The 13996-nt window shown below is 48.7% G+C and overlaps 2 protein-coding genes across 2 annotated transcripts in view; both read left to right on the top strand.

Annotated features, from left to right (window-relative positions):
- The window catches only part of LOC100488817 (gastrula zinc finger protein XlCGF66.1-like), a 41811-nt gene extending 31694 nt beyond the window's left edge, over positions 1 to 10117 (top strand). Inside the window, exons 2-5 of the mRNA XM_031893017.1 lie at positions 4758 to 4898; positions 5009 to 5146; positions 5244 to 5376; positions 8550 to 10117. Of these exons, the coding sequence (XP_031748877.1) occupies positions 4758 to 4898; positions 5009 to 5146; positions 5244 to 5376; positions 8550 to 9961 (1824 nt within the window). The 3' untranslated portion in view covers positions 9962 to 10117. The remainder of the gene's footprint in view (positions 1 to 4757; positions 4899 to 5008; positions 5147 to 5243; positions 5377 to 8549) is intronic.
- Positions 1 to 13996, top strand: part of h2ac14 (H2A clustered histone 14) — a 1193713-nt gene that overhangs the window by 431705 nt on the left and 748012 nt on the right.

Raw genomic sequence — 13996 nt, 5'->3', positions numbered from 1 at the left:
TACAAGGAGTAACATATAAAGCAATCAGTAACCGATACAGGAGGGGAAGAGAGCCCTGCCCAAAAGAGCTTACACTCTACAAGGAGTAACATATAAAGCAATCAATAACGATACAGGAGGGGAAGAGAGCCCTGCCCAAAAGAGCTTACACTCTACAAGGAGTAACATATAAAGCAATCAGTAACTGATACAGGAGGGGAAGGGAGCCCTGCCCAAAAGAGCTTACACTCTACAAGGAGTAACATATAAAGCAATCAGTAACCGATACAGGAGGGGAAGAGAGCCCTGCCCAAAAGAGCTTACACTCTACAAGGAGTAACATATAAAGCAATCAGTAACCGATACAGGAGGGGAAGAGAGCCCTGCCCAAAAGAGCTTACACTCTACAAGGAGTAACATATAAAGCAATCAGTAACTGATACAGGAGGGGAAGGGAGCCCTGCCCAAAAGAGCTTACACTCTACAAGGAGTAACATATAAAGCAATCAGTAACCGATACAGGAGGGGAAGAGAGCCCTGCCCAAAAGAGCTTACACTCTACAAGGAGTAACATATAAAGCAATCAGTAACCGATACAGGAGGGGAAGGGAGCCCTGCCCAAAAGAGCTTACACTCTACAAGGAGTAACATATAAAGCAATCAGTAACCGATACAGGAGGGGAAGGGAGCCCTGCCCAAAAGAGCTTACACTCTACAAGGAGTAACATATAAAGCAATCAGTAACCGATACAGGAGGGGAAGGGAGCCCTGCCCAAAAGAGCTTACACTCTACAAGAAGAAAGGGTTGAGATACAAGGTGTGGGAATGGGCAGAGTTGGGAGGGGTGGGGCAGGGGGTATTTAGCAGCACACTGAGGGGATGTTACACTAGATTAGGGGAAGCTTCTCTGAATAAATGGGTTTTTAGAGATCTCTTGAAGGCAGAGAGATTGGGAGAAAGTCTGACAGTTTGTGGGAGCGAATCCCAGAGAAGGGGGGCAGCCCTTGCAAAGTCTTGAATGCGAGCGTGTGAGGGGGGAATGAGAGAGGAGTTGGGGGGCAGGTCAGTAGGGGGGTAACAAGCGGGTTGGATGGTACCTAGAGATGAGTTCAGAGATGTAGGGTGGGGCAGAGTTATGGGCTGCTTTAAATGTGAGGGTCAATAGCTTGAATTTTATCCTGGATGGTAGGGGAAGCCAGTGCAGGGATTGGCAGAGTGGCACGGCAGGGGGACTGGCAGAGTGGCACGGCAGGGGGACTGGCAGAGTGGCACGGCAGGGGGACTGGCAGAGTGGCACGGCAGGGGGACTGGCAGAGTGGCACGGCAGGGGGACTGGCAGAGGGGCACGGCAGAGTGGCACGGCAGGGGGACTGGCAGAGGGGCACGGCAGAGTGGCACGGCAGGGGGACTGGCAGAGGGGCACGGCAGAGTGGGCACGGCAGGGGGACTGGCAGAGGGGCACGGCAGAGTGGCACGGCAGGGGGACTGGCAGAGGGGCACGGCAGAGTGGCACGGCAGGGGGACTGGCAGAGGGGCACGGCAGGGGGACTGGCAGAGTGGCACGGCAGGGGGACTGGCAGAGGGGCACGGCAGGGGGACTGGCAGAGTGGCACGCAGGGGACTGGCAGAGGGGCACGGCAGGGGGACTGGCAGAGGGGCACGGCAGGGGGACTGGCAGAGGGCACGGCAGGGGGACTGGAGAGGGGCACGGCAGAGTGGCACGGCAGGGGGACTGGCAGAGGGGCACGGCAGGGGGGACTGGCAGAGGGGCACGGCAGAGTGGCACGGCAGGGGGACTGGCAGAGGGGCACGGCAGGGGGACTGGCAGAGGGGCACGGCAGGGGGACTGGCAGAGGGGCACGGCAGCAGTGGCACGGCAGGGGGACTGGCAGAGGGGCACGGCAGGGGGACTGGCAGAGGGGCACGGCAGAGTGGCACGGCAGGGGACTGGCAGAGGGGCACGGCAGGGGGACTGGCAGAGTGGCACGGCAGGGGGACTGGCAGAGTGGCACGGCAGGGGGACTGGCAGAGAGGCACGGCAGGGGACTGGCAGAGTGGCACGGCAGGGGACTGGCAGAGGGGCACGGCAGGGGGACTGGCAGAGTGGCACGGCAGGGGGACTGGCAGAGGGGCACGGCAGGGGGACTGGCAGAGTGGCACGGCAGGGGGACTGGCAGAGTGGCACGGCAGGGGGACTGGCAGAGTGGCACGGCAGGGGGACTGGCAGAGTGGCACGGCAGAGGGATTGGCAGAGTGGCACGGCAGAGGAGGAGCGGTTGGAGAGGTGTATGGGCCGGGCAGCAGTATTCATTATGGACTGGAGAGGGGACAGGCTTTGGAGGGGAAGGCCAATTAATAGGGAGTTACAGTAGTCCAGGCGGGATATTATGAGAGAGTGAATAAGAATTTTGGCAGCATCTTGCGTGATAAATGATCTTATTTTGGAGATATTTCTTAGGTGAAAGTGACATGATTTGATAAGTGATTGGATATGAGGAGTGAAGGACAGGGCAGAATCAAGGATAACCCCAAGGCACCGGGCCTGGGAAGATGGGGTAATGGTAGAATTGTTACCCTTTATAGATACCTCGGGAACAATGTGGGATGGGGGAAAGAGAACCAGTTCAGTTTTAGAGAGGGTTAATTTAAGGTAACGTTGGGACATCCAAGTGGAGATAGCGGCCAGGCAGGGAGAGACGCCAGTTAGAAGCTCTGGGTTGAGATCAGGAGAGGAAAGATAGATCTGAGTATCCCCAGCATAGAGGTGGTACTGACAGCCAAAAGAATTGATTAGTTTGCCAAGTGAGGAGGTATAGAGAGAAAATAGTAAGGGGCCCAGGGCAGAGCGTTGGGGAACCCCGACAGAAAGAGGCAAGGGAGAAGGGGATTCCCCATTGTAAGAGACACTGAAGGATCTGAGAGATAAGATGGAAACCAGGATAAGGCAGTGTCACGAAGGCCAAGAGAGCGGAGAGTCTGGGGGAGAAGAGGGGGATCCCACAGTGTCACGAAGGCCAAGAGAGCGGAGAGTCTGGGGGAGAAGAGGGGGATCCACAGTGTCAAAAGCAGCAGAGAGATCGAGAAGTATCAGTAGCGAGTAGTGTTTTTTGGCTTTAGCCGAAAGGAGCATCTTTTCCCATAATCCCTTCTCAGCACAAAAAGACACAGGGCACCGAGCACAACATTACCCAGCCCCCACCCCCACTGGGGCTACATAGTGGGGGGGAAACAGTTTACCCCAGGGGGTCTGTCAAATGCCCCCCCTCTGCAAAACCAAAGGGCTGTTGGGCTGGGAAGTGGGGGCTGCACTGGGGTTAAAGGAGACTCCGCCCCTGTTACCTGTATAGAAGGGACTTTGCCTTAAAGGGGAAGGAAAGTCACAACCTGTGAATCTCACATATAATAGTGCTACTATTGCTGAGTAAAATCGCTATATTCCCGGCTTGCCTGATGACAGATTTACAGAGATACACATACTAGAACCTACATACTTGTATCAGTGAACGGCGCCGCCATCTTGTCCAGTGTGTCTGTATGGGCTATTCCTGAAAAGCACAAGCCCCCCCCCAGCTGCCACAAACCCCCCCCTTCATATGTTTCCCTGACACTTGTGTTTGCCATGCTCCCCCTTCTGCCACAAACCCCCCCTCCCCGCACCAGTCTGCATGTAAAGTTCTCCATGTCACCGCTACTCACTCCCCCGCTACTCACTCCCCCACCGTGTCACCGCCGCCACCCCCTGCTACTCACTCCCCCACTGTATCACTGCCGCCGCCACCCCCCTCGCTACTCGCTCCCCCACCGTATCACTGCCGCCGCCGCTACCCGCTCCCCCACCGTGTCACTGCCGCCGCCACCCCCCGCTACCCGCTCCCCCACCGTGTCACTGCCGCAGCCACCCCCCTCGCTACTCGCTCCCCCACCGTGTCACCGCTACTCGTTTCTCCCCATGTCCCCGCTGCCAAATACCCCCCGCTAGTCGCTTCCCCACCATGTCACCACCGCCACCACCAAATACCCCCCCGCTACTCGCTCCCCCACCATGTCGCCGCCAAACACCCCCCTGCTACTCGCTTCCCCACCAAGTCACGCCCCCGCTAGTCACTTCCCCACCATGTCACCACTGCCGCCACCAAACACCCCCCCCGCTACTCGCTACCCCACCATGTCACCACCGCTGCCACCAACAAATACCCCCCAGCTACTCACTCCCCCACCATGTCACCCCCCGCTACTCGCTCCCCCACCATGTCACCACCGCCGCCGCCGCCAAATACCCCCCAGCTACTCACTCCCCCACCATGTCACCCCCCGCTACTTGCTCCACCAGAGTTTAGCCTGCCGGGTCTGCATGTCACCTCTCTCTCCTGTCGGCTGCGCTCCTGTTTGTGCACATGCGCCACCTACAGTCCCAAGTCGCCAAGTCTGGGCAGTAGCGATGCATTATTGGAATCTACTCTACCCAGCTCAGCGTTTTTTCTCTGTGTTTGGCTTCAAATCTTCTGAAGCCAAGGCGCCGTATATGTGCGACCATTGGTTACAGGAACGATCATCCACTTATGTTACGAGCTGAATCATCAGACCTGTAGGTACAAACAATAGGATTCTGCCCCCGTCTGATTCAGCATCAACCTACTGCCAGTGTTTGGCACCTTGAGTGATTGACAAGATGATCAACATCCAAGGCTTTTGCCGATATCAGTCTCCTCATTAACTCACCTACACGCACCGAATATTGTACATAACCTCAATGTGTAAGTGCTTAATTCCACTTCCAGGCCCCTCCCTCCCACAAGGAGCCAATGGGAATGTGGGAGGAAGCGAGTGACCCAGTGATGGGGAAGAAGGATAAAAATGAGGAGCGGAAGGAGAGAATCCTGAATCTCACACTGGAGATTATCTATCTGCTGACTGGAGAGGTGAGGGGGGCACTGTGAGTGGCACAGTGAGAAGAGACTGTCTGTCTGTACAAAGGGGGTCTCTCTGCTGCGTTACACACTCATCATTCTCTCTCCCTCTCAATACATAGGGCTACGTCATCCCTAAGAAGAAGAGCCCAACTGTGGGTTTGGGGGCCCTGCATGCCCCTGGCTCCGTCATACAGAAGGAAAATGACAAGAAGATCCTGGAACTCATCTCCAACATCATCCAGCTGCTGACTGGAGAGGTGGGTGCGGCCCCCCAATCCCCCCTTATTGTTTAGTAACAGTGTATGATAATCCCTTTCTCTGGCTGGGGGATGACTGTAACATTGTGTGTGCCAGGTTGCCATAAGGTGTGAGGATGTTTCCATCTATTTTTCCTTGGAGGAGTGGGAGTATATAAAAGGAAACAAGGCCCTTTACAGGGAAGGGATAAAGGAGGAGGAGGAGGAGCCCCAGCAGCTCCGCCCACTGGGTGAGTAATGGTTTCTATCATATACAGAGCATAGAATGCAGGATATCAGGCCGTTTAAGAGGCACATGGAAAGTCAGTAGTAACATATATTTAGTCATGTCTCTTCTGTGCCCGACTTAAATAAACAACTAGCAGGGAGGTACATTTATTTAGCACAAAGGGTTAAACTTGGTGCAACTGCTGGGGGGAGGAGCTATAGAGGGGCCTGTAGGACACTGACTGATAAGCAGCTGCAATAGATGTTTATGGAAGGGGACTTTAGGGTCCCAGTGATGTTGCGGGGGGGGGGGGGGGACCAATAATCAGTCATTCCCTTGCTAAAAAGTTCAAATAGATCCTGATACAAACAGCTGCCGTTACTCTATAATAATCAGTTCATATAAATAGTTCCATTAATTAATGTGCTAATAAGTCAGTCAGAAGTGATTGCAGGAATCTATGTTCCAGGGATGGGATTGCCACCTAGCAACAGCTAATGGGTTTGGCTGCAGCCTCCCGAACATACGCTGGGAAAATGTATTTTACCCCTACAGCCATGTTTCTGCTTGTGCCTTTTATATGTGGGAGCAAACACAGGTCTGCTCAGCGCTGATTGGACAGTACAGAGCAGGAAGGGGAGGAGCTGAACAGGGAAGTTGGATTTTTTTACTGGGAGTCAATCCTTAAAATAAGGGAATGTCCTTGAAAGGAACAGAGATTTAAAAGAAATGATAAAAGATGAAGATGCAGCTCAAGTTGTAATTGTCTTATAAATGGATTAAGGGTAAAAGAGTTAACAGATGAGGCTCCACCCCCTGGAAATAGATCCGTGTAGCATTTAACCCCCCATAGCGCAACATTCACTATAAAATGAACCAAAGCTCATTGAAGGAAGAGAAATCCAGGACTTTCAGAATGATAAAAGCAACATCCTTTCTAGTTCTCCTCGGGTTTGATTGATAATCCAAATCTTTTCTAGAATCCTGGTGTGAGCCTAGAGAGACATGAAGAACTCACTGGGGAATCACAACTGCTAGGAATTCTGGGAAGAATTCAATGATGTCATTTAAGGGTGGGACAAGGGGGGGCGCTGTTGCTGTGTGGCTAATTTTGTGCTGTGAGACTCCCCTACACTGAATGGGACATTGGTTGGGACTACTGGGCCCAGGAGTTGTTAGAGAAGGTGAGAATGGCAGGGGGGGGGGGGTGTTGGGAGGCAGAGTAGCCCTGTTTAATAGGGATTAGGGGCTCTTTTGATAACATCCATGTATATGACAGTAAAGTGAGGCCAAACATGCAGGGGGAGTAACATTAAGGCAGATTTAGAGTCAGTCAGTGCCGGTCACATGGTGGAAGGTTTGGCCAATAAATAGAGCTGCTCTCTAGAGCCAATTAGGAAGCAATAAGTGAGATTCAAGGCAAAGACTTATTATCTAGGCCTTCTTGGTCTGCACTGACTAATAGACAGACCAATAGCATTGGCCACTTTGAACTGGATGGTGAAAGGAATTAAGCCAATATATTTGTATATAAGGCCTGATTACCCAAAATGCCGACCGGCGGAGGAACTGGAGCAGGTAAGTGTTACTGGGCCTCATAGCAAATTCATATTAGGGCCACGGACATTGGCAAATATTAAATATATATTATATTAAAATTTCCCAATAATAAGGGCCTTGTACTGGGCTCTGTAGATACAAATAGATCCGTTTATGTGTCACATACACAGTTATACAAGTACAACATGTAGGGAAGTATCCCCTGATTGGTCACTCCTGGATCTGCTTCCTGTGCAGTTACGCCCCCGGGAGGTGGGTAAAAGTAACGAGCAATTCATTTTTGCCTATCAGGAATACAAGTGTAAATGACATTATCTTCCCATATCCGGGAGATAAAGATAAAGCCATAGAGTTTGTTGCAGTAACAGAAACTGCCTCCCCCATGAGCATTAACAGAAAGGTATCAGCCCTGCAACTCAGGAACATAACCGATTGCTCCGTTCCCTTGAGCCACTGACATCTTGTCATTATTTATTGTCTTTTATCCCTGCAAACTCACTTTGGGGCCTTTGCAGTGAATTCCATTCAGATTCCCAAACAGTAACGAGAGGAGCCGGCGTCTCACTCCTGGGAATCATTGTCTATAGAGACAGAGCCCATACAGGGTGCAGGGTTCCCACTAGAGCGACCCAAGCGGCCTCTGTACTGAGAGTGGAACCGGGAGATACTGTTAGTTTAACTCCAGAAGAGAGATCTTTATATTTAAACACTCCTTGTTTAACCTTAGCAGTATCCATGTGGGGCGGAACCCTCCCTGGGGCGGCCAAATGAGGGGGAAAGGAAGCAGAGTTTAATGTCGCTCTTTTTCTTTACAACAGAGAAAAATGTCTCTCCTCATGTTTAACATATAAAAGAGATTACACTCTCTGTTTTTTGTGGGATTGTGAAGGAAACTGAGGTGGAAACAACATGGAGTCTGTAGCAGATAAAGAAACTGCATCCTCCGTGAACACTGAGGTAAAAAATATAATTTCCCCGTTTAGCTCCTCCCCTTCCTGCTCTGTACTGTCCAATCAGCACTGAGCAGACCTGTATTTGCTCCCACATATTAAAGGCACAAGCAGAAACATGGCTGTAGGGGTAAAATACATTTTCCCAGCGTATCTTCGGGAGGCTGCAGCCAAACCCATTAGCTGTTGCTAGGTGGCAATCTCCCGTACAACAAACTTCATTGGGGGTCAGTGCCCTAAGTTTAACCCCTCCCCCCCTACCTGCCCCTTATTGCTTGATTTGGCAGTTATGTAAATGTTACCGTTAGTTTCTCTGTTATATTTCACAGTCGTTAGTCAAACCCTTTAATGACTGTAGCGCTTGTCCTGTAACTCTATTTGCTTATTGGCAGAATAATTAGGGACTCACTGAATCCAGGATTGGGTTTGGGATTCGGCCAGGATTGGCCTTTTCAGCAGGATTCGGATTCGGCCCAATCCATGCTCCTGGCGGAACCCAATCCCAGTCCTTAAATCACGTGACTTTTTGTTGAAAACCCCCCGTTCTCTTTGAACCTTCCGTATTTTATTAGGATCTGGTATTCGGCCGAATCTTTCATGAAATGATTTCCCTAAAACAAATAATGCCAAAATCCAAGTTATTTCCCTCAGATATATCTCTGATCTCTATCCTTCCCTTTAGCAGCCTGTGAGTATAAAGATGGGAGCGATGTTACAGCACATACGGAAGCAACTTTATGTTGTAATAATGATGGGAATCTCACAAACCCTGATGTTTCTCCAGCGGAACAGCCCCCACCGGCCAATGGGATTAAAGAGGAGGCGGCTTCATGGGAAGGGGGAAACCAATCAGATTGCAGCATTAATCCCCTTACAGAACAGATACAGGGAACAGACACACCTACTCCTATCATGGGGAGCAGCCTAGATAGCAGCTCGGCAGTTAATTATGCATCAAATGATGTGAAGGAGGAGTTAATTTTTTCATGGGAAGGGGGAAACCAATCAGATTGCAGCATTAATCCCCTTACAGAACAGATACAGGGAATAAACACACCTACTCTTATCATGGGGTGCAGCCAGAATACTGATGATGAAAATTCCCACCAATCTCCACAAAAATCTCACATAACAAAAAATACATTACGTAGGAAATACAGCTGCAATGAGAGTCAGAAACATTTTAGTAATAAGAGAGACTTTCATAAACACCAGAGAACCCACAAAAGAGAGAAACTTTTTCCTTGTTCTGATTGTGGGAAATGTTTTTCAAACCGATCTCAACTCAATCGTCATCAAAGGACTCACACAGGGGAGAAACCATTTTCTTGTTGTGAATGTGGGAAATGTTTTTCAAGCAAATATCATCTTGATCGTCATCAAAGGACTCACACAGGGGAGAAACCATTTTCTTGTGTTGAATGTGGGAAATGTTTTTCAAACTATTCTGAGCTTGATCGTCATCAAATGACTCACACAGGGAAGAAACCATTTTCTTGTGTTGAATGTGAGAAATGTTTTTCAAACTATTCTGAGCTTGATCGTCATCAAATGACTCACACAGGGGAGAAACCATTTTCTTGTTCTGAATGTGGGAAATGTTTTTCACGGCAATCCCACCTTAAAATTCATTATAGAACCCACACAGGGGAAAAACCATTTTCTTGTTTTGAATGTGGGAAATGTTTTTCAGTTGAATCTGAGCTTGATCGTCATCAAAGGATTCATACGGGGGAGAAACCATTTTCATGTTCTGAATGTGGGAAATGTATTTCAACACAATCCCACCTTAAAATTCATTATAGAACCCACACAGGGGAGAAACCATTTTCATGTTCTAAATGTGGGAAATGTTTTTCAACACAATCCCACCTTAAAATTCATTATAGAACCCACACAGGGGAGAAACCATTTTCATGTTCTGAATGTGGGAAATGTTTTTTAGACCAATCCAACCTGAAAATTCATTATAGAACCCACACCGGGGAGAAACCATTTTCTTGTTCTGAATGTGGGAAATGTTTTTCAAGAAAATCTCATCTAGATCGTCATCAAAGTACTCACACAAGGGAAAAGCCATTTTCTCATTCTAAATGAGAAAAATGAATTGCATTGAACAGTAGTCTAAAAATACTTTTACAATGAGGAAAACCGTAAACTCGTTATACAAAGGAAGCATCAGGCAAACATTCTCTTTCAAGCAGATTCCATCTTAATATATGTTTCAGTATTTACAGAGAGGAACACATTTGTGCCCCATAAAATATTTCCTGAAGAGAATCCTAAAGACTCCTGATGGGCACTGGGCAATTCTGAGACTGGGGGGCACCAAAGCAGAATGCACCATAAGTACCTTCCCCCGGCACTGGCTCTGCATTGGGAACTGAGGAGCCCTCTGGGATATATCTCCCCCTCCCCCAACAGATAATATTCTGGGTTTTATTGAACCAGAAGGGACATATTCCAAGGGGTACGAGCCCCCCAGGGTATCACTTGGGCAGATGCTGTTCCCTAATGCTCACACAGTAGGTAACATAATGGGGATATACCCAGCTGGGAATGACTTGCCGGGTACATAGGCTCTTACTGGGTAAATATAAAGCCTATAACATCATCTTGTCATTATTAACCCAATGTCATTTCCAATGGGGCATTTGTTGAGATGAAAGGAAAGGGGGTTACACCATTATCCTATAAAGGGTCTCTTTACATTAAATCAGTTTTGTGAAAAGCCTTTGTGTCAGTCCGGTTTATTGGTGCAATTTATATTTGTTATCGTGGTTGTTAATAATAAGACAGTGAATATATATTGTTTATAATTACCCAGTAGTAGAACATTGTACCACGGGAGCCATAGAGCAGAAAGGGAAAATGTGGCCCCGTGATACTGTGGGGGGGATGTAACGGAGCCCTTTGATCATAGAGACGTTGATGTTGCTGTAAGAGAAAACGTTTATTGATAACACATATATGGAGAAGTGCGCATAGACAGTCACTTCTAACCTGTTCCTGGAGAGAGTGGGGCTTTTATAGGGTTTCCTGATGGGACAAAAAGGAGCCCCTACTAATGAGAGGGGAGGGGCTTGGCCAAGGAGCCTTAAGGTCCCCATACACCGGACGATTCTAGCTGCCGATAGACAGATTCGGCAGCTAATCGGCCCATGTATGGGCACTACTGACGGGCCTGCCCGACCGATATCTGGCCTGAAATCATCCAGATCTCAATTGGGCAGGTTAGAAAATCTAGTCGGATTGGGGATCGCATCGGCTCGATGATGCGGTTCCCAGACCCACTTTTCATATGCCTGTCGTTATAATTCGAGTCATTTGGTTTTTATCAAAATTTGTGAATTTTTTAAAAAATTGCTTCAAAGCTTCCAGTCTATAGTATGTTATCTCCTACAGGTCATAAAGTAACCAGATAAACCCCCCTAAATATGAACGCCAGGGGCCCCCTGAACAGTTTGATGCCCAATATGTATAGGTTTAGCTATAGGGGCATGTAAGAGCCATATGATCTAGGGATACTCAGCCCCGCACTAGGGATACTCGGCCCCGCGCTAGGGACACTCGACCCCGCGCTAGGGACACTCCGCCCCGCACTAGGGATACTCGGCCCCGCACTAGGGACACTCCGCCCCGCACTAGGGACACTCCGCCCCGCGCTAGGGACACTCCGCCCCGCGCTAGGGACACTCCGCCCTGCGCTAGGGACACTCCGCCCCATGCTAGGGTTACTCCGCCCCGCACCAGAGACATGATTTTATCTCTGCTGCTAATGCCCCGAGCTTTATTGTCGGCCCCTACATCTCTAAACTGATCAGACTTACGCTGCCCATGATTTTCTCTCTGCTGCTAATGCCCCGAGCTTTATTGTCGGCCCCTACATCTCTAACCTGATCAAACTTACGCTGCCCATGACATTATCTCTGCGGCTAATGCCCCGAGCTTTATTGTCGGCCCCTACATCTCTAACCTGATCAAACTTACGCTGCCCATGATTTTATCTCTGCTGCTAATGCCTCGAGCTTTATTGTCGGCCCCTACATCTCTAAACTGATCAAACTTACGCTGCCCATGATTTTATCTCTGCTGCTAATGCCCCGAGCTTTATTGTCGGCCCCTACATCTCTAAACTGATCAAACTTATGCTGCCCATGATTTTATCTCTGCTGCTAATGCCCCGAGCTTTATTGCCAGCCCCTACATCTCTAAACTGATCAAACTTACGCTGCCCATGATTTTAACTCTGCTGATAATGCCCCGACCTTTATTGTCGGCCCCTACATCTCTAACCTGTTCAAACTTACGCTGCCCGTGATTTTATCTCTGCTGCTAATGCCTCGAGCTTTATTGTCGGCCCCTACATCTCTAAACTGATCAAACTTACGCTGCCCATGATTTTATCTCTGCTGCTAATGCCCCGAGCTTTATTGTCGGCCCCTACATCTCTAAACTGATCAGACTTACGCTGCCCATGATTTTATCTCTGCTGCTAATGCCCCGAGCTTTATTGTCGGCCCCTACATCTCTAACCTGATCAAACTTACGCTGCCCATGATTTTATCTCTGCTGCTAATGCCCCGAGCTTTATTGTCGGCCCCTACATCTCTAAACTGACCAAACTTACGCTGCCCATGATTTTATCTCTGCTGCTAATGCCCCGAGCTTTATTGTTGGCCCCTACATCTCTAATCTTTAAGACACTTGCATCATTGATGGGCTTAATTACTTGGCAAATATCCTTATAAATGTGGTGCAAATGTTGTCATTTCTATAGTAGTGTAGGAAGAAGCAAAACACTGGTACCCTAACACCTCAGGAAATCAAAGAATTGAATAGGGTGAGTAAAATACAATTAAGGTTTATTTGGGGTAATAGTACTTACAAGGTGTACGCTTTCCGGAAGAATATAGTTTGTGGGAGTTCGATAAAAAAACTGCAAGTAGTGCATAGAGCGCAGCCCCAATATTATGCATTTTTGTGTTTTTGGTGGCCGCGTCTTTATGCCCAACCACACATATGGGGTATCATTGTATTCAGGGGAACTAATTGATATTGAGCAAGTTTTTGCCCTGAAGATTTAGGGGGGAAATGTAACTTCGGATCTGTTTTCAAACTAAAGCCCAGATTGTTCAAGGAACTACGTCAACAATTTTGCATGTAGAAATCAAGAATAGAAATCTCTGAATAGCTAAAAGTGTGTATTTTTAAAGGAGACATATCCTATATAAATGATGAATGTACCAGGGAATTATACTCCTCTAGATATAGAAGGATTGTGCTTAAAGTTGTGTTTCTGACTGATTTATTGAGAAATTCCCCCAAACCCCACTAGCCCCGCCCATCTGTGCCACTTCCTGCTGGCTGAATTCTCTGGATGAGCTGGGGAGCCGGCGGCCCTCCGTACCCTGCACTGTAGGATAGGAACCAATCAGCAGCTAGGCTGACCTGATAGGGAACTGAAGCCTGTCTGCGCTTGTGTGAGTGCAGGGCTGTGATTGGCTTTCCCCCTCCTACTGTGCTTCTGGCAGGGACCGTTAGGACACGCCCACCCCTCATGTGAAACCCAGACAGGGACCTGAGAGGATCTATAGGGAGCTCCAATAAAGGGGCCATTGTTACAGATAGGGTTAATGTTTAGCCCAAAGGGAAACCAGCACCGGATATTATTCATAATTGCCTACAGGGTTAGGGGGTTTCCCATTTATCCAATATGTCTCCTTTAAGAAATACATAGTTTGTGGGGGTTATTTTCCAGGTAAGGGGGGGTTTAGGCTGAAAAACTTTGAGATGTGCAAATGCACCTCACAGCATTCCCAACTTATCCACTTAATTACCATCTGACTCACTGTGTAAATCTATACAGATATCTTGTGCCCTATGTACATTCATACAATTAAATGATATTAATATCCTACACTTGCAGGTATGTATGCACAGTCCCCACACATATTCCTGCATATGTGACTGTATGTGACGGTTTTCCATAATCCCCGTATTTGTGTAATCATATATTGCATATATAGTCCATTTGGTGTGTGACGTTACTGTGGCTGCAAACTCCACTTCTTTGGGCACAAGTTCCACCACTGATCCTGTAAGAGGTAGTGACTCCCTATTATTCCAAAG

This window comes from Xenopus tropicalis, chromosome 9 (assembly GCF_000004195.4).
Source record: "Xenopus tropicalis strain Nigerian chromosome 9, UCB_Xtro_10.0, whole genome shotgun sequence".
Classification (NCBI taxonomy): Eukaryota; Metazoa; Chordata; class Amphibia; order Anura; family Pipidae; genus Xenopus; species Xenopus tropicalis.
Note: the sequence above shows the minus strand (reverse complement) of the source record. Positions and strands in the feature narration are given on the sequence as shown.